The sequence below is a fragment of the Dermacentor variabilis genome, chromosome 6 (assembly GCF_050947875.1).
Source record: "Dermacentor variabilis isolate Ectoservices chromosome 6, ASM5094787v1, whole genome shotgun sequence".
Lineage (NCBI taxonomy): Eukaryota > Metazoa > Arthropoda > Arachnida > Ixodida > Ixodidae > Dermacentor > Dermacentor variabilis.
Window position 1 is genome coordinate 22601284 of NC_134573.1, and position 23789 is coordinate 22625072.

At 47.1% G+C, this 23789-nt stretch overlaps 1 protein-coding gene across 1 annotated transcript in view; it reads right to left on the reverse strand.

Moving 5' to 3' along the window:
• Nucleotides 1-957: 957 nt before the first annotated feature.
• The window catches only part of LOC142584098 (luciferin 4-monooxygenase-like), a 136059-nt gene continuing 113227 nt past the window's right edge, over nucleotides 958-23789 (reverse strand). The window contains exon 6 of the mRNA XM_075694271.1: nucleotides 958-1118. Coding sequence (XP_075550386.1) covers nucleotides 991-1118 — 128 coding nt within the window. The 3' untranslated portion in view covers nucleotides 958-990. The remainder of the gene's footprint in view (nucleotides 1119-23789) is intronic.

Consider the following 23789-nt stretch of genomic DNA (forward strand, 5'->3'; position numbering starts at 1 on the left):
CGTTTTCTCAGACGCTTTTCTGTCAAAGCTATCGTGCTGCGCTCCTAAGCACGAGGTAGCGGGAGAAATCCCGGCTGTGGAGCTCGCATTTCGATGGGGGCGAAATGCAAGAACGCCCGTGCCTCGCACACTTGGGGCACGTTCAAGATCCCCTGCGGATCAATCCGCAGTCCCCTTCAACGGCGTGCCTTATAATGAATTTGCGGTTTCGGCACGTAAAATCCTAAAATTGAGTGATTATTTTTTGCCAAGGACCACTGCCGGGTGGAACCCTCTTCCCTCCTCCATAGCTTGCAACGAGCGCGCATCATCTTTCGAGATTGCAGTAGCCTATTATATTTGGAATTTATCGCTTTAAATACGAATAATTGTTGGAACGAGTATTTTTTTCTTGCTCATCGTACCCATCCCCTCTGTAACACCCTCCTGGGCACTGAGACTAGCTTTAATGAATAAGTATTTTCATTATTTACCATTCCGTTTATTCAACTATACTTAATCTGGTTGCCGTCTGTACCGCTTCTCCTCCCTTGGCCACCCATGTGCACTTATTTGTTCTCTTTCACGAACGTCAGAATTATACAGATGTTTTGAAATATTGTGAGGTGCTGCCTGAGTAAGATATGTTGGATATAGTTTAATGTGTTTGGTTCTTGTTTTTCGACCAGTATGACAACACCCAAATTTCCCCCATGGTTCTCCACGGGGAAATTTTATATTGAATTCTCCTGTCCACAGACACACCTACAATGAAAAGTGATCTGGTCGTTACCAAATCGTTTCGCCGCTTCTACGATCGGACAGCACTGGTTCTGTGCAGTGGTGCGATATTTTTGGCAAAGACGAACGACAAATACTGATCAACAACGTACCACAGTCAGGAAAAAGTGCTAACCAGTTGAAAAACTTGTCCCACGTACAACAATGGCTGCAGCGCGATCATTTGATTTGCGTTTTTATTTCAATTAAAAAGGAATTGCTTGCGGGGTCTTAGTACACTGTAGTTGTCTCGTACAACTGCTTTAATTGTTGTTTGATGACTTTGCCATTGATGTTCCTTGGCAGTCTCTCAACGAAGACAACACCGGCGTAAAGGTGTTTAAAGGCCTCCAAGTTTTCTGCAACGAAAGAAACAGAAAATAGCGAAATGTTTACATCACGAAATAATTTCAACCATTCTGCGTTCACGATGGCTCTTTCTATACCGCGTGCGCTGAAATCAACAAATTTATCCAACATTTACGGCACGTTGAGAACACTTGCTAGTTTGCTGGAAGACTACCTTGTTCAATCGGTCATATTGGTTGTCTCCGTTTCGTAGTAGCTTGCGGGCCAACGAGAAAGAGCACTACTGGCAGCGCTGCTATAAAACGCCCAATCCCGCAAGCACAAAACATGTTGAAAAGAGCAGCAAGCATTAACCGAGGGCCCGACTTACTCTGCATTTCACTCTGTGTTCGTACATGTGTGTGTCTCTCTCTCTCTCACTGCGTTATGGACGGAGTGAAGATATAGCCTGGCCAGTTATTCATGTCGCTAAGTACACAAGGAAATCGCAGCGGTCGCCCAGTCACGACACTCGGCTAAAGATGAACTGTCCCGGGGATGGCGCCCGCACCATGCAAATGCCCTCGAAATCTGCGGGCATGCACAGCAAAATCTCGTAGATTCCCTTCCCCCGTCCCTGCACTTTTCTAATATAGCATTCAATAGCAGCTCTTAGTATCCAGAATCACCCGCGGAATGCGCATTTCCACGTGTTAAGGTTCCGCATTAGCCGAGTACTCGGCTGGGAGCGCGCTCGTACTTTTTCCACCGGCAAGCATTTTACGGCTGCCTCCCACAGGCGCCGCGGATGGTCTACACTGTAAAAAAATTTTGTTATGTTACGGTCAAACCTTATGTAAAAGTTACGTAGACCGTTCTGTTTCATGAAAAACGGCGGCAGACTACGTAAAAAAACGGACGTGAGCTCTGTTTATGAAATACGGAGAGCCATCCGCTTTTCATCTTGAGAGTAACTAAACAGGTTGAGAGCGAAAAATCAACACACAAAGAATATAAAGAAAAGACACTGCCCACTCTCACTGACAGTTACATAATATTACCATAGGTAACGCTGTTTCAACATTCATAGGCGAATCGTAAATATACACACACACTGGGAAGAGGTTTTAGCGGTGGCGCTGCTTACCACCCTTCATCACTCCTACACGGCGGGTTGCATTTCTCCGGCACAACAGTACGAAATGGACCGCGGTTGCAAATGGGGGTGTGCGGAGGTGGTACTCCTGTTACATTTGGGATTTCACTCTGAGAATAGGAAGGAATCGACGATGGATTGCTATACAGGCATGTGATCTAAGTGTCCGTTTTTCGTTCTTAGTGCAGGTCACGCGTGCGTAATGCACCGCGATGGCAGGTGACGGGCTCAATTGCGTGGTGTGAGCACACCCTGTAACGACATTCATTCCTGCTTGGCGATGAGGATTCATAAAGCCGTGACATCGCGAGTCTGTGATAAAGGGTGTAGCGATAGAGAAAGAAATATAACAAGATTGGACACTCGGCGAAAACTGGCAACAGGAAATACGTCACGCTAGTATTAACGCCGACCGTTTGCTGCCGCGAGCATCGAATAACAGAATGTGAAATGAGGTTAACAGAAATTGTGTCATTTATTTCATTCTTTCGCGACAAAAGCGAAAATATCTGCGTATAAATTAAACTTTGCCGCCTACTTCCGCTGCCTAGCGACCGGCGATTCGGCGAATGACGAGCAACGTGCATGCGTCGGCCACACCGCCGAAGCGAGCGAGACCGGCCACGCATCTGAGTGTTGGCCTGTTCGGTCACCCGTCTGCCTGTTTTTCTGTTGGATTTAGCCTGGTTTGGTGTGCCCCGGCGAATTCTTGCGTGCGTTCAGAACTTCGAAATGGCACCACTACACTATTAGACTACGGCAAATTGAGAGATTTTTTTTAACTGTCTGTGACGCATTTCAAGCAATTATTAGGCTTACGGCACGGCACCTAGGCTACACTTGTGATGAAGTTAACGAATCGTTAACGGCCATCGTGGCGCAGTTAATTTCGATTACGGAATCGTACTCGGAGATGGTTGCGAAGATTTATAAGAGCCCCAATATTATTTTAACTTATTTCGGTGTTTTTTGGGCAGGCTGGTCGCACAGGGTGCTGTGACGCAGTTTCACGTGTACTGAATCTTACTGCGGCAAGTTTTGACGCTTTCTGTGACGGCCAACATTATTGTAACTAATTTCGCTACTTCTTGGGGTACCTTTCGAGCGCAGTGGGCGCGCCTGGCGCTGTGATGCGGTTAGCGCAAAAGCAGCTCGGCCGCGGTTACAAAGTTAGTTTAGCGCGTACCGAACCTTACTTCGACAAGTTTGTGACAATTTTTATGGCCCCGCAACAATTTAAGCCTTCGTGCGGTACTCACGCTTGTCGAAAACGTGACGACCAATTGTCGAGAGTGATAACACCGGAGTGTGTTGCTTGCGCGGGCAGAACGCGCAAGATATAACGCCAAGGAGCCCAAACGCCAGGAACTGTTAACTTGAAAATTCTGTCTTCTGAACGGCACCCACGCATTTCTCTTGAGTGCGAGTAGAAGGAATTCTGCGAGCGCCCAGCATGGTCTGGTCGACAGCCTGTGTTGTGGCCACCTCTGTGTATTCGTTGCGTATTATCGTGCCGGTTGTAGCCAAGTTCTTGAAACGCGCAGTAGCCCGTGTATTCGTGCTATTGAAATGCAGCAAATAAGGTCCAGGGAGAGGGGAATGCTTGGAAATAGAATGTTTTCTTGGTATGTACGGTATTGTTTGGGATAAGCTGGGTATTTTCTAGGCCGTGTGTGTAAAAGAGAACTGCTTCTGTTGGCAATGCCGCCCATTCAACACTTTCGCATGCTTCGCCTCTATACGCAGTATTCTAAGATGTGAATACCAAAATGACACTTGCTTGTAATTTAATTTTTTTCAGCTGACGTCGTCTGGTGGAGCTTCCTACTGAAACTACTGCTGCTTACGCGGTGCCACAACGTTGGATGAATGCACAAAAAGCCCGCAACGAGCACTGACAAGGAGTAAAATAAACATTTCCTCATTTTACAAGATGTCTTGCTTCCATTGAAATTTCACGTGGCACATATGCGATGTGCCACGTGCAATTGCATAAAGATGATCTCGCTGATGTCTTGCGCCGGAAAAGTAGCCGAACACGCGGTCGTAAACATGCTTTCAAAACATCTCGAAGGAGATGATATCTACCCCGCAACAATGATCGGCTTTATACTTGGGCTATCCACCCAAGACGTCATGAAGCTCCTCAAACATGAGATCATTGACGCAGACACGAGAGACGCGAGAGTAATCCTTAGGCTAGACCCCGAAAAGGCCTGCGATAATTTATCACATGACTACATACTCGACGCGAAGCTCGACCTCAGCGCTAGATTCTACGCTTATACAAAATTGTTCCTGAGCGACAGAACCACCGCCCTGCGTCTAGAGGAAATCAAGTCCCAGAAATATAAACTGGGCAGCCAAGGGCACCCTGCAAAGTTCTGTCATCTCTCCAACGTTCTTTAAGCTGGCGCTAGCCAGCCTAGGCAAGAGAATCGATGAAATTGAGAACGCCGAATACACCATATACACAGGAGACGTAATGCTCTGGATCCCCGGAGGTAGCCTGTGATCAATTGAGAACGCTCGACAGCAAGGGATCGATGCGATCGAGGATACCTCGCTCTCACGGGCCTGCGATGTTCGCCCGCCAAGTCGGAGGTCCTCGTCTACAAACCATCGAGCCAATCCAAAGAGCGAAATCAGAGACACACACGTCATTATTCTGAGAACAAAAGACTGAGGAACCATTCCGCACGGCAGCAAAATCAGAGTCCTCGGCATGCTCGTGGAGAGCAACGGCTCTAACGCCGCGACAGCGGAGAAGATCGTGACAAAGTCGAATAATGCCATGAATCTCGTACGACGCGTAGCAAACAAACACGGCCTTAAGGAAGAAAATGTCCTCAAGCTAACACACCCCTTCGCGCTATGCCAGTTCACGTACGAGGCGGCCATGCACGGATGGAAGGTAGCGGAGAAGGATACATTCAATGTGCAACTGAGGAAGCCAGTCAAACTAGCGCAGAGCGTCCCCAAAAGTACGGGAAAAGAGCTCCTGCTGCAACTGGCGGTGCATAATACACTTGAAAAAATCCCCGAAGCTAAAGAACGGGCACAATTGACAAGACTTTTTGGAACGAAACTGGGTAAGGAAATCCTACCCAAACTAGGTCATGACACCACAGCAGTCTAGAATCTATACCAAAGCATTCCGATGGGCCCACGCAACTCCTACACGGTTCGCCCACTCCCGCGGAGCATGTACCCCTAGCACCATCAACCCAGAAGGCTGGCACACGGATCGTTCATCCTGCCCGAAATACGTGATAAGAAGATCCTAGCCTGTTTCGTAGACGCGGCACAGTACGCGTCCAAGAAGGCCTTCGTTGCCACCGCGGTCAATAAGCAAGTTCAAGGAACAAACGTTCTCACAGTCAAGACCCACACGACCGAGATAGCAGAACAGGTCGCTATCGCACTCGCGCTCACAGACCCGACCACCACACACATCGACAGCGATTCACGCTCGGCCGTCAAAGCCTTTCAGAAAGGAGCCCTTGCAAGACAAGCACTACACATAGTCAATACACCCGCATCGCTGCCGCATCACACCATCTGCTGGTTCCCGGCACAGCTCAGAGAGATCGAGGACGCCCCTCCCAATCTCAATGAGATGGCTCACAGGAGTGCGCAAGACCTGAACCTCCGCGACACCACCTATTATTGTCGTGACCATCCCTGCGGGAATCGGGATCCTTCCTCCACATGAAACGAGATCACAAAGCCATTTTATCTAGACCGCAGAATATACAGCACACCTCACAATAAGCTCGCCAAGCCTCAAGGCCTAACGTTCAGAATACTTCAAACCAACACATACCCCAAGCAGAACAGACTACATCATTACATGACTGAGCTATACACATCATCATATTGCGAAAATTGCCTTAGCACACTAGACGTACATCACTTGCTCTGGCCGTGTGGTCGGACCCACGCAAACAAGGATCAAGACTCTGCCATGCTACAAGAAGCATTACGTAGCACGGACCTGGCGGAGCAGCTCTGGGCCGTCCAGCGAGACCACGATGCGGCCAGGGAGTTAAAACTCCCTGTCTCAACGTGGGAGTTGCCCGTACTAAGGGGCCTTGCGCCCCGCAGCTCGCAGGACCTTTCAATAAAGTTGTTCGATCCATTCATCCATACATCCGTATTTGATGGAGGCTTGTATAGATCGTTCGCAATCAATTTTACTTAATAATAAAACGAGTGCGCACGAGGACCGCGTGCGGTTAAGCTGTAGAAGCAAAAAAAAAAAAAAACACACAGCGCAGGTGGCGTGACGCGTACCAGCTATAATTTAAAAAGCGCGCGCACAAAACCGAAACCGCAAGTGTGGTTCAGGTATTAACGCCGACGGCTTGGCGCGCTACAGTCAATTCGGCCACTGGGCTCTATGGGAGTGTCCGCTCCTGTATTTCTTTCTCTGTGGTGTAGCGTTTGTTGTGCTGATTTCATATAGAGTATACATTGAGAAGCGCAGGCAATATCAGCGTCGATGAAGTCTGTAGCACTCCGTTCTTGGCTGTATGTGGCAGCTGGTTTACTTACGTTAGCATTCCAGTTTGCACAGTGTTGTGCTGTGTTCTTGGAGCAATCTCTCTCGATGCGGTGTAACGCTATGTTAGCCGTATTCGGCGACGCATTGCATCACAGCGAAATTCTTAGCCAATAATATTTTTCCTTAAGCTTATGACGCAGTGTCCTGGCTAGGCGTGCATAATCGCTGTGTTCATACCCGGAATTGAAAGATGGTTTGTCCGGAGTTGAAAGGTTGCGTGTGCATGAAGACCTCACAGAGCGCGCGGAATCCGTATGCTCTTACATTACAATGCAAGGACGGTGTAGCGTGCTTGCTGTAGTAACCTAGTGCCATCTGCAGTGTTAGGTAACGCTGGCGTCACGCGGTACCCATTAACTTGGGATCGAGCCAAAGCAATTGTGCTCGATCGCAATTGAATGTATCCGCCTGATACCCATTAAGGGTCGCTGCGGAATAAATGGATTGATTTGGTAGCTGGCAATCTGCATCAGATGTTTCTCGTATTTTTTCTTTTTGTTTTTAGTTGTGGCAGCTACAAGGCTGACGATCAATCTTCTGACGCATTACGTTACTATTTCAGGTATTCTGGGAGTGGATTTACACGTAACATCTGCCCATATGCGGCCGTAATTGTAATGAAAATGCATCTCATAAGTCATTTTTAACGTAACCTTTACAAAGAATAGCGGTGGCCAAAGGTATGTCATGGACAATCTAAAATTGTAAATGTTTCAAACTAGTGTAAGAACAAATGAGAAGACCTGTCAACGCTGATGTTAAAGGCTGGTTCTAATACTGACCGTCTCTAGTTGCATAGACTAATTTTCAGCATATATGCATCACTAGAATAATTATTTTAAAATGCTTGTTCTTAGTTATCTATAACAAAATGTCTGCTGTTTTTCCGAGTAGAAGGTGCTTCGTCAAGCCTTCTTTTAAATGTGGAATAATATGAATGACAATACCAAGCTATACCACAGCAATCAGTAAATCGACGACGAGCTTATGTGCAAGGGTGTAATCAGTATGAAAATGCTTTTGCTTTACTGTGGACAACTGGTCTGAAAACACCTGATATTAGTATTTCAATTGCAGCTATTGTGCCAGTGAAGTATGTCTGTGTGCCAGTTTTCGCGAACTTTCTCAGCCATGAGGGCCTGCTTGCAATACCTGTGGGCCACAGCCATCTGTCGAGTGGTGCTCTTTGTTCTGGTAAGCTGTGCCATTCTATCGTATATCGGTCTTACATGTGCAGTCTTAATGGACAATGACTGCAAATTTTGGCGGAACGACGAGGCCTATGCGAGTAATTTTGAGCACGAGCACGTCGACTTTAAATTGATATTGTTTCACACGCGACTTCGGTGCACGCATGAGTGGCGTTTGAAAAACTCCAATAGTGCCAGAATTCAGAATTTGAGGCAACAGATAAAACATGCACCAATAAAATGATTGTCTAGTGTTGCCTTAATGAGTATGCAAGAACACTGCATACTGATCACTAGCACTGTAATGCATGGGCTCCATGGTAACTAAGGTTAGCCACTAGTAAGCTCACTCTGAGTTAGTTCTGAGCTAAGTATAATAGGTGAATGTGCGACGACATAATTACTTGAGTTCGACATTGGAAGGCAACGTAACAATGTAACTTTATAGCCTAAGCTTGCAGCTGTGTCGCATGGTAAGGCGACCAAAATAGATGAGTATTAAAAAGGAAACGAAAAGTGCTAGTGCTAGTACGAAGTGACGGCGACAGACAGAGCAACATATTTCCTTCGTCCTGTCCGTAGCCTTGTTTGATTCCCTTCTATACATGTACCAATGAGCCCGATTGAGAACGCTCCTGCAGTTGATTTGAACACTTCAATTTGCCAAGCAGATCAAATGAAGACACGCTAGTATAGTGGAAGCTATTATGCAAGTTGTGTATGCGTTTAAATTGTGTCACGAGGATACATTACTAAAAATTTGGTCAACAAGTGCACAGAGCAGCATCAGTTGCTACTTTGCTCCCACAAAGTTGCGTCAAGGGTTTATGCAGGTTTTGTAAGATAACCCTTGAGTTGTCGGCCAGTTTGTCCTACATAATTGCTGCTGCAGGACAGTGGGATGTTGTAAACATCATCAACCGTACTTCCTATGAACTCCAGCACATACTTCTTGATGCAAACTTCACGTCATTACCTGGTCCGGCTCACAATTTTGTACGTATCCAGATTGCTTGGCGCTGAAAATAATAAGGTACTTTCAACTCTCCCCGCAGTTTGCTAGAATTGACAGCTGCATTTGTGTACTGACAGCATAACAGTCGTAGGCCTTGCCTTCCTTGACCTGAGATGTCACCTACGTTCAACTCCATTAAATGCTTCTTGACGACGCGTGCCAAAAGGCAGTGTGAATGCACTGTTAAAAGCAAACATTGTACCTGATTATGGAAGCTCCCCTCCACTTCGGGGTGGTGCCAAGTGTTGAGATTGCTCTCTGGTCTTCCTGTAGCAACAACATGTTTCAATATTCAAGTGCGCTAATAGGAAAGGTCAAAACGCCTTTGCGTGCGGGACATAGCTTTAGCACGATTCTCATCACAGAAAATCTTCAGGCCCAGATAGCGGAGCATATCTTTCAGTAGTAGTTATGCTTACTTGAACATACGCGGCACTATGCAGGAGACATTAAAAGCTGCTAAACCACACTAATAGTGACTTCTCACTGCAGAGAACACTGTCAACTAATCGTAAAGCACTAGCTACTGTGAGAACCAGCGTTGTAAAGGTATTCTGCTTCTCTGGAAACTTTCCAGCCTATATGACGTGAAGGAAGGCAGCGGTGGCGTAGAGGTAGAACACCCGCCTCCCGTGCAAGAGGTCCGTGGTTCGAATCCCGGTGCCGGCAATTTTCCACCGGATTAAAAAAAAACAATCCGCGGGTTGATAAAATTGCACAAACAGGCCTGGAGTGTGGCCTGATCCCGGTGACCAGAACCGGTAACGCACTCCCTCACCAGAGCAGGATTGGCCACCCTGGTGCAGTACTTGGCCACAACCTCCTATGAACACAACAATCAAACCCCGGCCCTCAGTCCCCAGCAGCTGCGAAGCAACTGACCACGGCGGGGGTCAGACCTGCGACGCAGCAGAGGGTGCTAAGAATCACTGGCTCCGGACAGGCCGCCATTGGAATATGAACCTGGCAACGTTTAACGCTAGAACGTTATCTAGTGAGGCGAGTCTAGCAGTGCTATTGCAGGAATTAGAGGGCAGTAAATGGGATATAATAGGGCTCAGTGAAGTTAGGAGGCCAAAAGAGGCATATACAGTGCTAAATAGCGGGCACGTCCTGTGCTACCGGAGCTTAGCGGATAGAAGAGAACTAGGAGTCGGATTCCTGGTTAATAAGAATATAGCTGGTAACATACAGGAATTCTATAGCATTAACGAGAGGGTGGCAGGTCTTGTTGTGAAACTTAATAAGAGGTACAAAATGAAGATTGTACAGGTCTACGCCCCTACATCCAGTCATGATGACCAGGAAGTCGAAAGCTTCTATGAAGACGTGGAATCGGCGGTGGGTAGAGTGAAAACTAAATACACTGTACTAATGGGCGACTTTAATGCCAAGGTAGGCAAGAAGCAGGCTGGAGACAAGGCAGTGGGGGAATATGGCATAGGCACTAGGAATAGCAGGGGAGAGTTATTAGTAGAGTTTGCGGAACAGAATAATATGAGGATAATGAATACCTTCTTCCGCAAGCGAGATAGCCGAAAGTGGACGTGGAGGAGCCCGAACGGCGAGACTAGAAATGAAATAGACTTCATACTCTGCGCTAACCCTGGCATCATACAAGATGTGGACGTGCTCGGCAAGGTGCGCTGCTGTGACCACAGGATGGTAAGAACTCGAATTAGCCTAGACCTGAGGAGGGAACGGAAGAAACTGGTACATAAGAAGCCGATCAATGAGTTAGCGGTAAGAGGGAAAATAGAGGAATTCCAGATGAAGCTACAGAACAGGTATTCAGCTTTCACTCAGGAACAGGACCTTAGTGTTGAAGCAATGAACGACAATCTTGTGGGCATCATTAAGGAGTGTGCAATGGAAGTCGGTGGTAATTCCGTTAGGCAGGATACCAGCAAACTATCCCAGGAGACGAAAGATCTGATCAAGAAACGCCAATGTATGAAAGCATCTAACCCTACAGCTAGAATAGAACTGGCAGAACTTTCGAAGTTAATCAACAAGCGTAAGACAGCTGACATAAGGAAGTATAATATGGATAGAATTGAACATGCTCTCAGGAACCGAGGAAGCCTAAAAACAGTGAAGAAGAAACTAGGAATTGGCAAGAATCAGATGTATGCGTTAAGAGACAAAGCCGGCAATGTCATTACTAATATGGATGAGATAGTTCAAGTGGCTGAGGAGTTCTATAGAGATTTATACAGTACCAGTGGCACCCACGACGATAACGGAAGAGAAAATAGTCTAGAGGAATTCGAAATCCCCAAGGTAACGCCGGAAGAAGTAAAGAAAGCCTTAGGAGATATGCAAAGGGGGAAGGCAGCTGGGGAGGATCAGGTAACAGCAGATTTGTTGAAGGATGGTGGACAGATTGTTCTAGAGAAACTGGCCACCCTGTATACGCAATGCCTCATGACCTCGAGCGTACCGGAATCTTGGAAGAACGCTAACATAATCCTAATTCATAAGAAAGGGGACGCCAAAGACTTGAAAAATTATAGACCGATCAGCTTACTGTCTGTTGCCTACAAAGTATTTACTAAGGTAATTGCAAACAGAATCAGGAACACCTTAGACTTCTGTCAACCAAAGGACCAGGCAGGATTCCGTAAAGGCTACTCAACAATAGACCATATTCACACTATCAATCAAGTGATAGAGAAATGTGCAGAATATAAGCAACCGTTATAGCTTTCATTGATTATGAGAAAGCGTTTGATTCAGTCGAAACCTCAGCAGTCATGGAGGCATTGCGGAATCAGGGTGTAGATGAGCCATATGTAAAAATACTGGAAGATATCTATAGCGGCTCCACGGCCACCGTAGTCCTCCATAAAGCAAGCAACAAAATCCCAATAAAGAAAGGAGTCAGGCAAGGGAGATACGATATCTCCAATGCTATTCACAGCGTGTTTACAGGAGGTATTCAGAGACCTGGATTGGGAAGAATTGGGGATAAAAGTTAATGGAGAATACCTTAGTAACTTGCGATTCGCTGATGATATTGCCTTGCTTAGTAACTCAGGGGACCAATTGCAATGCATGCTCACTGACTTGGAGAGGCAAAGCAGAAGAGTGGGTCTAAAAATTAATATGCAGAAAACTAAAGTAATGCTTAACAGTCTCGGGAGAGAACAGGAATTTACAATAGGCAGCGAGGCACTGGAAGTCGTAAGGGAATAAATCTACTTAGGGCAGGTAGTGACGGCGGATCCGAATCATGAGACGGAAATAATCAGAATAAGAATGGGCTGGAGTGCGTTTGGCAGGCATTCCCAAATCATGAACAGCAGGTTGCCGTTATCCCTCAAGAGAAAAGTATATAATAGCTGTGTCTTACCAGTACTCACCTACGGGGCAGAAACCTGGAGGCTTACGAAAAGGGTTCTACTCAAATTGAGGACGACACAACGAGCTATGGAAAGAAGAATGATAGGTGTAACGTTAAGGGATAAGAAAAGAGCAGATTGGGTGAGGGAACAAACGCGAGTTAATGACATCTTAGTTGAAATCAAGAAAAAGAAATGGGCATGGGCAGGACATGTAATGAGGAGGGAAGATAACCGATGGTCATTAAGGGTTACGGACTGGATCCCAAGGGAAGGGAAGCGTAGCAGGGGGCGGCAGAAAGTTAGGTGGGCGGATGAGATTAAGAAGTTTGCAGGGACGGCATGGCCACAATTAGTACGTGACCGGGGTTGTTGGAGAAATATGGGAGAGGCCTTTGCCCTGCAGTGGGCGTAACCAGGCTGATGATGATGATGATGATGATGAAGGCTACTAAATTAGTCTAGTGATTTGTTTTCTGTCTTGTCTGCTGTGCTGGATGAGTTCCTGGAAGCGGCAAAACTACGACTAGACAGCGATTTCCCATTTCTGGACCTGAGTGTTTCTTGGTCGAGTGTCATGTGTACTGGATCTCTCCCCATGTATTAAGGAGGGTATTCTGCCTTTCATATTGCTACGGAATGGTATTACCAATGACGAAGACGCGAGCAGTAAGAAGACGACGACGACGATTAGAGGCTAGCGCGGGCTGTTGCCTCTTGGCCAAGTGCGGCGTATTACGTTGTAAATATACTTGTATATAGCTTTTCATCTGCGTCTTCTTACGTAACATATCTGGTTGAAGTGAACGTTCCCTGTACCTCGTCACGGAGCTTCGCAGTGGACGGTACGTCGAGCCTAGCTTCATGGCTCCCGGCGATGACAACTCGACTCAGCCGCCCCCGACACCTGCTGCCACTTCGACGACCTACATCACTCCACCTGCTCCTCGTGATCCTGGCGTATTCTCGGGCAAAGATGGGGAAGATGTCGACGACTGGATCAGCCTGTACGAACACGTCAGCCGCAATAACCGGTGGGACCCTACTATCATGCTCGCCAACGTAGTCTTTTACCTCGGTGGCACACCTCGAGTTTGGTTTCGGACGCACGAAGATGAGCTGACCAGTTGGGATTCGCTCAAACAAAAGCTCCGAGACTTGTGCGGCAACCCCTACGGTCACCAACTTGCCGCGCAGAAGGCGCTTTCCGGCCGTGTGCAGACGTCGACAGAGCCCTATGTCACGTACATTCAGGACGTCTTGGCTCTGTGCCGCAAAGTTGATGCACACATGAATGAGTCAGACACGGTATCCCACATACTCAAAGGCATTGCTGATGACGCCTTCAACTTGCTCGTATTCAACAACGTCACGACGGTGGATGCTGTTATAAAAGAGTGCCGCCGCCTGGAACTCGCTAAAAGCCGACGTATCGACCAGCAGTTCGCCCGTTTGCCCAGCACCCCAGCGACATCTTCCTGTGCCGACGCTCCTCGTCCCAACAACACTAGCGATATTACCAAGATCATCCGGCGTGAGATTGAGGCCGCCTATCCGGCTGCCTTCGAATCCAGCCCCACCAACGCACCTGCAGTCACGGTTTCCTTGATCCGGGCAGTTGTCCGCCAGGAGTTCGAAAACATGGGCCTTCACACCATCTGCTCGGCCCATCGCCCTGATACCCATCCGGCTTCTTCTATTCAGCCCCGTCCCGCATCTTCTTACCCACCACGTTTCCGCAACCCATCTGAATGGCGCACTGCTGACGACAAGCCCATTTGTTTTCACTGCCGTCGCATCGGGCACATTTCTCGGCACTGTTGAAGTCGCTGGACTTCCCCGACCCGGTCTGCTTATACTGCCTACTCTCGCCCCTCAGGTGGCCCTTCTCGTCCCTATGCCGCACGCTCCGATAATGCCGCCACTGACTCTCCTGCGCCGAACCGCCCCTATTCTCGTTCACCTTCGCCCCAACGACGACAATCTCGCTCTCCCCAGCCCCGCCGCTCCTTTTCGCCGACTCCCTTCGGACGCCGCTCCCAACCGGAAAACTAGATGATGCAGCGCCTCGAGGCGACGCTGCATTGCTCCCTACGCCGCCAAATCCTCCACTGACGTTGCCCACTCATCTGAACCTTCTTGTCGTGCAAGTAGACGGTGTTCCTGTATCTGCTCTTATAAGACACTGGGGCGCATTTGTCGGTAATGAGCGCTGACCTTCGTACCCGCCTGAAAAAAATAATCACGCCCGCCACGACACATGTTGTCCGTGTCGCCGATGGCGGAACAGCCCCCGTAATTGGTATGTGTGCCGCCCGAGTCTTACAGAAAATGATTGCGACCGACATGCCGTCCGAGCACGCTCGTGAGCTCTACCGTGTTCTGTTTTCCTACAACGATATTTTTAACTTTAACGATCGTCCTTTGGCCCAAACTACAGCTGTTAAATATCGCATTAATACCGGCGATGCCCCTCCTATTCAACGCCGACCGTATCGAGTGTCACCGGCTCAGCGTCAAGTTATGCATGTAGAAGTTCGCAAAATGCTTGCCAAGAACATCATAGAACCGTCATGTAGTCCATGGGCGTCACCTGTTGTACTGGTAAAAAAGAAAGATGGCTCATGGCGCTTTTGCGTGGATTATCGGCACCTTAACAGGGTTACCGAAAAGGACGTGTATCCCCTACCTCGGATCGATGACGCCCTTGACTGCCACCATGGTGCTCGCTACTTCTCCTCTATTGACCTCCGCTCCGGCTATTGGCAGATTGCCGTGGACAATCTCGACCGCGAGAAGACTGGTTTTGTAACTCCGGACGGTCTTTATCAATTGAAAGTAGTGCCGTTCGGTCTATGTAACGCTCCTGCCACTTTTGAACGCATGATGGACTCCCTTCTTCACGGTTTCAAATGGTCCACATGCCTGTGCTACTTGGACAACGTTGTAGTATTCTCCCCAACGTTCGCTACCCACCTCGAGCGCCTCTCGGCAGTCCTGGACGTTTTTCGTCTAGCCGGTCTGCAACTCAACGCATCGAAGTGCCAATTCGGCCGTCGCCAGATTACTGTCCTTGGGCATCTCGTTGACGCGAACGGAGTGCAACCGGACCCAGGCAAGATCCATGCTGTTATGCACTTCCCTATTCCGAAGTGTGTCAAGGATGTGCGCAGCTTCATCGGCCTTTGTTCCTACTTCCGCCGTTTCGTGAAAAATTTCGCGGCCATAGCACGACCACTAACCAAGCTTTTGAAAAAAGACGCCCCTTTCCAGTGAGGCGATAACGAGGCCTCTGCATTCTCGCATCTAATCGAAGTTCTCACAACGCCTCCCGTTCTGGCCTATTTCGATCCTTCTGCGCCTACCGAAGTCCGTACTGATGCCAGCGGTCACGGAATTGGCGCAGTACTGGCACAACGCCAGCACGGCAACGACCGTGTTTTCGCTTACGCCAGCAGGCTCCTCTCACCCACCGAGCGCAACTATTCCATCACTGAGCGTGAGTGTCTGACCCTAACTTGGGCGGTTGTGAAGTTCCTCCCATACTTATACGGCCGGCCCTTTTCCGTTATCACAGACCATCACGCGATTTGCTGGTTATGCTCGCTGAAAGATCCTACAGGAAGACTTCGTCGCTGGGCCTTATGCCTCCAAGAATATTCATATACTGTCACCTACAAATCCGGCCGACTACACAAGGACGCTGACTGCCTGTCTCGTTACCCGGTAGACGAGCCTGACGACGCCGACAGTAGTACCGCCAACGGCATTTTGTCTGCCTTCGCTAACATCACCGATGAGCAGTACCGAGACCTACTGCTGCGACCACTCTTCGAGCGTCTGCGCTCTACACCTACCGACGCGTCCGTACGCCGATATGTCCTCCAGGGCGGCATTCTGTACCGAAGGAACTTCCTCCCTGATGGCCCTGATCTTCTTGTCGTGCCGAAACATCTACGACAGACTGTGCTCTTTGAGATGCATGACGCACCTACTGCAGGACATCTTGGCGTAACCCGCACGTACGACCGCGTCCGCCGACGCTTCTGTTGGCCTGGTCTCGCTCGCTCCGTCCGACGCTATGTTGCTGCCTGTGATACCTTCCAGCGTCGGAAAACACCTCAGGTGCTACCTGCCGGTCATCTCCAGCCGATCACTGTCCCTGTGGAGCCGTTCTTTCGTGTTGGATTAGACCTCCTCGGTCCCTTTCCCACGTCATCCTCTGGGAACAAATGGGTAGCCGTCGCAACTGATTACGTCACCCGATACGCTATCACGATGGCTCTCCCTACAAGTTGCGCCACTGACGTCGCGGACTTTCTCTTGCATGGCGCCCCGCGACAGCTGCTTATTGACCGTGGTCGAAACTTCCTCTCGAAAGTTATCGCCGACATTGTACGTTCCTGCTCCACTCAGCACAACCTGACTACTTCATACCATCCTCAAACCAATGGCCTGACAGAGCGGTTAAACCGTACTCTTAACGATATGCTGTCCAAGTACGTTTCCAAGGACCACCACGACTGGGACATTGCCCTTCCTTACGTCACATTTGCTTATAATTCTTCCCGGCACGACACCGCCGGATTTTCTCCCTTTTATCTACTCTACGGTCGCGAACCGACATTGCCCCTTGACACGGCACTTCCTCCTGCTTCTATCTCAACAAGCGAGTACGCGCGCGACGCCATCGTCCTCGCCGAGCACGCACGCCAGCTTGCCCGTGCTCGACTGACGGACTCGCAATCCACTCAGCAGCGTCACTACAACGCCCGCCACCGTGACGTACAGTTTTCGCCTGGTGCGCTCGTGCTCTTGTGGTCGCCCTCTCGTCACGTCGGACTTTCAGAAAAGCTCCTTTCGCGATACACAGGGCCCTACCGCGTGCTGCGCCAGGTGACGCCTGTGACGCACGAAATTGCTCCTGTGAGCTCAACCTCGTCATCTACCCTGGCATCTAGTGATGTCGTGCACGTCAGTAGGCTCAAGGCCTACTACACTGCTTCCGAGTCCGGCCTTTAGTCGCTCCGGGACGGCGCTTTTGCCGCCGGGGGTAGTGCTACGGAATAGTATTACCAATGACGAAGAGGCGAGCAGTAAGAAGACGACGAAGACGATTAGAGGCTAGCGCGGGCTGTTGCCTCTTGGCCAAGTGCGGCGTATTACGTTGTAAATATACTTGTATATAGCTTTTCATCTGCGTCTTCTTACGTAACAATATCACCTCATTCTTTTGCTGCGAAGCTCTGTCACAGGAGCGCCGAATGACCTCCTCAACAAGTCGAGACATCACCAAGTGCAGGCGAACCTCTAGACCCAGGTCTAGCATTGGCCTACAGTGGGGTGACCATTGGCATATCACAATGACGAGGCCAGCCATAGTCTCAGGAAGATTGATGGGAGAGTTAGAACTTTTTTTTGTCATGTCAAGCAATCTGGGTGAAGAAAGGTGAATCATACCACTCGTTGACGCAAAGAAGCAGGAGGCACATGAAACAGTTCACAAAATATGCGGTTGTTTGCAACATCCCGCTGACGTGCAGCTGCAACTACGCAGGACATATATATATATATATATATATATATATATATATATATATATATATATATATATATCTGTGTGTGTGCGCATTTAAACAAAAGACCGCCTGCGCTCTCGCTGTCTAGCCTTCTCTCGTCTTTTCGTGCACACAGCAACAATTTCTTAATATTTACTCACAAGAAAAAGTGAGTCAAAGGTCAGGTATACTTATGAATTTTTACGAAACAAGTTGACCATCATATTACATAATTCCCTGAAAAGATTGTCGCAATATTCTCACTTCTAAGAACATATCAATGGTTTTCGAATGACGGCTGTGTGTAGAGCCAATGTTTTCGCAAGAGGTTTGTCTTCATCAGGCCGCTTGTCTTCAGAGCACTAACAAGAGACATAAGCCTTGGCATCGTGGCAGAATTCACGTCATTCATTGCAGGTTTTAAAGCAAACTTGATTGAGTAGGAGACAATGCAAATTCTTCAAGAAAGATGTCAATTTAGTCATCTTCACCATGTACACATCTGCACCAGCTGATTAATACGAAGACATTACGTAGGACTGGAACACAAGGCATCAGTGGGCCTCTTCGATTATCAGTCCCTGACAGTCCCACGCCACTTGCGACTGCTGCCCCGCATCTGGTCGCAGGCTGTCTGCGGACTCTCAAAGCTGTCAGCAGATATTTGCTCGGACATACGCAAGCAGCTAGCCTACGATGGCTGTCTTAAAAAGCTGCGCGAGTGCTTGACGCCGTGTGTTTCTGTGTACTTTGCGTGTTCCAGACAGCAAATATCGCGCACTCAGCTATCACTTGCGTTACATTGGTGTTTCCTGTGCCATCATGCGAGTTTTTCACGGGTGGTCTAATTGCTGTAGCTTTAGTCCTTGAACGAGAAGACAAGGAGTTATCCGAGGGGCCTGATTTTTAATAATCATAGCATGAGAAGACAGCAAACAAAGACACCAAGGGCAACATAGGGGAAATTACTTGTGGTTAATAAAGAAAACAAAGAAACGACAAATTGATGGAAATGAAAGTGGATCAAAAAGCAACTTGCCGCAGGTGGGCATGATCTCACAACCTTCGCATTTCGCGTGCGATGCTCTACCAATTAAGCTACCGCGGTGCCTTTTCCCCGTCCACTTTATTGGGTATTCTTTCAAGAATATTTTCCAAGTGTGAAAGGAGCCTGAATATACATGCAAAATTGCCTTCCCGAATGGCCCCTCGCGGCACTTTGCGTGTATTCGCGGGCTTCTTTCATGCTCGGAAAACGCGTCTTTGTAGCACGACTCGAAAAACAGAAAACTGCATGGGGAGTTTTTCATGTTCCTCCACAATTTTCTCATGAACACTTCTAATCTAACTATAATATATCAGAAGTTGATCGATTAATCAATGAAGACTGATTATCTAATTAGGTGGAATGAAAAAAAAATCTGAGTAACTGAAAGCAACCGCTAACAGCAGTACCTTGGTTCTGTCCAGCTTCATGGCATTTGCACATTTTTAATTTTTGGCTCAAATTACGTGGGACACCCTGTATAATTGGAACTTCGGCGATTTCTCTTGAGATGTATGTTGATCCCTTGTGTTACCAAGTTTGAGCGTTTGCTTTTGGACGCACAGGATTAGTAGACGGCGTAGACGCGCTCTATCCTAGACACACATCGGGCCTTCAGTAGACGGTTTCACCAGCTTCGAGGATACCGGCCTGTGCTTTCGGGTGAACAGTGATGCGGCACGTCCGCGGTTTTGCTTAGTTTTGTGTGGCAATGCCACTTAAATTTCGCAGGCAATGAATGAGCTGGCTTAAATAGAGAAGTTAAGGGGCACGAAGACTGAGAGCACGATGTAAACTGAGCTTTACAAAGATGTTCTATGTTCTCAGGCTGTGATTTTATTATGCAAGCCTTATGCTTTTGTCAGGGACGTGTGCTCTGAACCTGCACCCTTTTGGAGGCCACGCTACTGAATTCGCTGAGTAGGGCGCTATCTACAAGTAGCTAAAAGCAGACGACGGCAGCCAGGACAGTGACTTCCGATAACGGTGCTTTCAAACAAAACCTCGGACAGTTCCCGACAGCTGGATCACGTGACTGTGACGCGCTCTTCTGTTAGCGCTAGACAGATCGCAAGCCGCAGGCGGTTTGCGGACAATCTAGTAATGCATAATCGAAGACGCCTAGTGCTGTCACATACATTATGTCCAATGCGGGACAAAGGCCTTTCCTAGTAATCTGCAAAGTTATCCGGATTGCATTAACCGACTCCATCCTATGCTTGCGTATTTACAGATTTAGTTGTGGTGGCTAGTTCTTTACCGTCCTCAACAGCATTCTTTTAAATTTATCACGGATATAATTTTTGTCGTTCCATTGCTTGTTGAGCAAGCCTTCACTTCTCAAGCTTCAGCTTTATCATGCCAGTTTTTAGCCTCTAAGGTTAGTTTTAGGACAATGCAATGATGGTACTTTTTAAGAATAATGGTAAGCTGTAGATCGTGACTCAGTAGTGTGCCAAATGTGTTCCTACAAGTTTTTAGTCTTTAAATTTTCTTCTACTGATCCAGGACTCCTGTGACTAATCGCCTTAAGTAACATATTCCATTGCCTTCTTGCCCTACAAACGTTAATTAGCGCTTTCTTGCAGGCCTTTAAAATGGGAACATGTGCACTGGAGACAGTAGGGCATGTTCAGATAAATTCGATTGGATATGTCTGGTGACCGCTTTTAATTTTGTTTAAAAAATTTATTTTGCTGCCAGAGCCTGACAACAATAAGATCACCCGTAGTTTCGCGAAAAAAAAGGTGTCCTTGAAAAAAAATATACAATCACTTGTTTAGTTACAAGCATTTTCCCTGGATGTTACTAAATCGTCATTTTGGTTAGATCGCAACGAAAAAGTGTTGTGTCTGCAACTCTGTAAATGTTTTGTCCTAGGCTGTAGGCCAGTAGCATTAATTCCAACCAATTGTCACAGAGTATCTCCGCTACGGTAGAAAAAAGGAAAAAATTTGGAAACGCAATATTGCACATATTAGCCAAAGTTGTTTCTTTGCATTTATTAACAGCACAGAATTTGGCCATCTTGTTGCCACTAATGTCGTAGAAATATGTAGCAAACAGCTCTGTCCTCATTGCCTCTCCAAATCCATGGGAAGTATTCGTGTGTGGGCATGTTAATAAATTACTGTAAAATTTTTTATAAGTTTGATTCCTTTCAGAAATTTCCCGAATTAAGCACATTCACATGTGGCAACACAATCTGGAAAAACATGCTGCATTATTTGTTTGGTTGTGTAACTGCAAGTCAAGGAATGGACAGAATAAACAGTACTGCCTGCAGGATCCTTCTATGGAGTGCAGGCATAGTTGCGGGTGCCTTTACGCCACGAAAATGCCACAGGTTGCTTCGAAAAACGCTTACTAACAAAAGGGCAAATTTTCAGTGAACACAGTGCAGTACTATAGCTTTTCAAGAAGGTGGGGAGGGTATTTTGATGTCCATTGACCGCCATAGCTTGCAATTTTCACTGCATAGGTAGAAAGAATATTATGCATTGATACTTCTTTCGTGATACGACAAACCATATCTAAAAGGGGCTGACAGGTGTTGTGACACAATTGTGGTGCAAGCATGGTTTCCTTGCATTGTTGCTATTTTACTAGCTTGTCAGCTAGACAGTATCTTTGGCTTGCTTGTGCTGCATCGGAATTAAACAAGACGCGTTTTTTGAGCTTGTTTCAAGAGAGCTTCATCGTTTATAGAAACAGTAAAATCAGCAAGGTTGTTTAATGGACCAGTGAAACTTGAAAGCTATGGTCTGCAGTATGTGGCCATGGCAGCTCTACCTAAATGCGGGAAATGTAATCTCTGATTGTCATAATATGCACGGGATATCGTTGCCTGTTCCAAGCAAACGATCAATTGACTTGGGTCCTATCCATCTGGAGCTTTTTATGCTATAAGGCTATCAATGACTTAATACCAACATGGCTGAGTCTGAACCATTTCTTTTGCCAAGAACATCTGCAATGACAGTTGTGAATTAGAAAGCAATTATTTTTTTATCAGAGTAACAATGGCAGTGATGGTCATAATAATTTAAGAGACTTAATCGATTGGTGTTTCTTTCTTTTCAGGCAAAGCCGAAGGCATCTGCCAGCAGCCAGTCATTCCTATTCTCAACCAATTCTTCCGCTAGTCAATCCAGATCTAGTGTCTACTCATGGATGTTCTTTTTTTCAGTAAAGCACAATAAACATAGGTTTGTTCAGATTCAAGTGGCTTGTTGTTTCTTGGACACGAATATCTGTGTAGGCAGTGTACGTGTCGTCTGCAGAACCCAAGGGCAACATGACAACACTAACACGAAGAATACGCGGTGTAGAAGGCAATGACACGAAGAGGAAACGGGCAAACACAGAACGTTAGCTGTGGTGTATGTCCCATGTACATTGATTTCTGACCCCTTTCCAGCTATATCCTAATTGTTGCGAGTTATCCACGTGTTAATGTACAACGTGGTTGGTGTATCGCCCTAGATAACTTATTCCAATGAACAAAAGAATTTGGCTGCAGATATACACCAGCATTATCATTCACCAAACAGGAAATTTGCAACCAGCATTTGCACGCCTCAATATAAGGAAAATTAAATTGAACAAGTTTGTATACATTCATTGTTTGGAAATGCAAGCACAGAAAACACGGCCACAAGAAGAATGAAAAGGGTGGCGTTTCCAATTTTCTTTCCCGTCTTTTTGTCTTTTATGTGCATAACTTTCCTTACCACGGTCTTACCGCTTTTCACGTTCACATTTCCTCATTACCAAAGTACGGGCATGTACTATAATCACAAGTACCGGGCTCAATTTACAGAATTTCCGCTTTATGGAACTCACCATCTCTTTTTTTTACTTGCAAAATACGTATGGTACCATGATCACAACTACGGAGCTCACCGTTTTCCATTTAATGGAAATTACTTTTACGGGCTGTCCGTTCTACAGAAACCCCGTTTTTCATTTAAGAAAAATTGTCCGACAACGTTTTACCTTCTACTTTTAACGTAAACTGAAGAAATCTTTTTTGGAGTGTACGAAATTGTCGTCCGTAAGTATAGGAAAACGTACAGGAACAATATGTAAGGGAAAACCGTAATGCAGTGAATCTGTACAGAGGAAGCAAAATGTGCTATAAAACAAACACTAGGCAAAGCAAGAACTTTACAACGAAATCACACGTAAGGGGAATTGTTGTGGTTCGAAGCTATATATAGTTGCTCTTTATTTAAGGGTTTGCGAGTTAGACGCTCTTGCTTCTCTTCTTCCGTTACATTAGGGCCTCGCTGTTCTGGCGCATGACGTACAAATAACGCTCTCCTTCTTTGGTGGAGGCATGTTTGCAGTCCTCGCGAGATTAGTGATAGCTGACGATGATGATGATAATGTTTATTAGCATCGCCTTTGAACCTGGGTGAGGGCAAATAATCACCTGTCCTCCTTGATTTAATCTGGTATTGATGCGTCTATCGCACCTTGCCGTTTGCCTATCTGATGCCGATCTTAGCTTTCATATTTTAAATCTCTATCAGTATATTCAGGGAAAACATGGGGAAGGCGGGAGATGGAAACTCAAGACGATGAGCAAAACGAGCACAAAGTGAAAGCAGGAGCCAACGTTTAGACAAGTGGACTTGTCTTCTTTAAGGCGACATATGCTTTCCTCGCCACAGTATATATAGGTGGGGAAACGAGTGAAGGTGTGTTAGCGGCCAGGGTGTCGAATTCAGAATAAAGGAGTGCTGTGCACAAGGTCAGGGACACGGCCATCTGTCAATCACGTGCCAACGCCCTTGTGTCAGCCGGCGTGTCAACGGCGTGCCAACGGCGTGCACAGCAGCCCTCTGTTACCTGTTTCGGT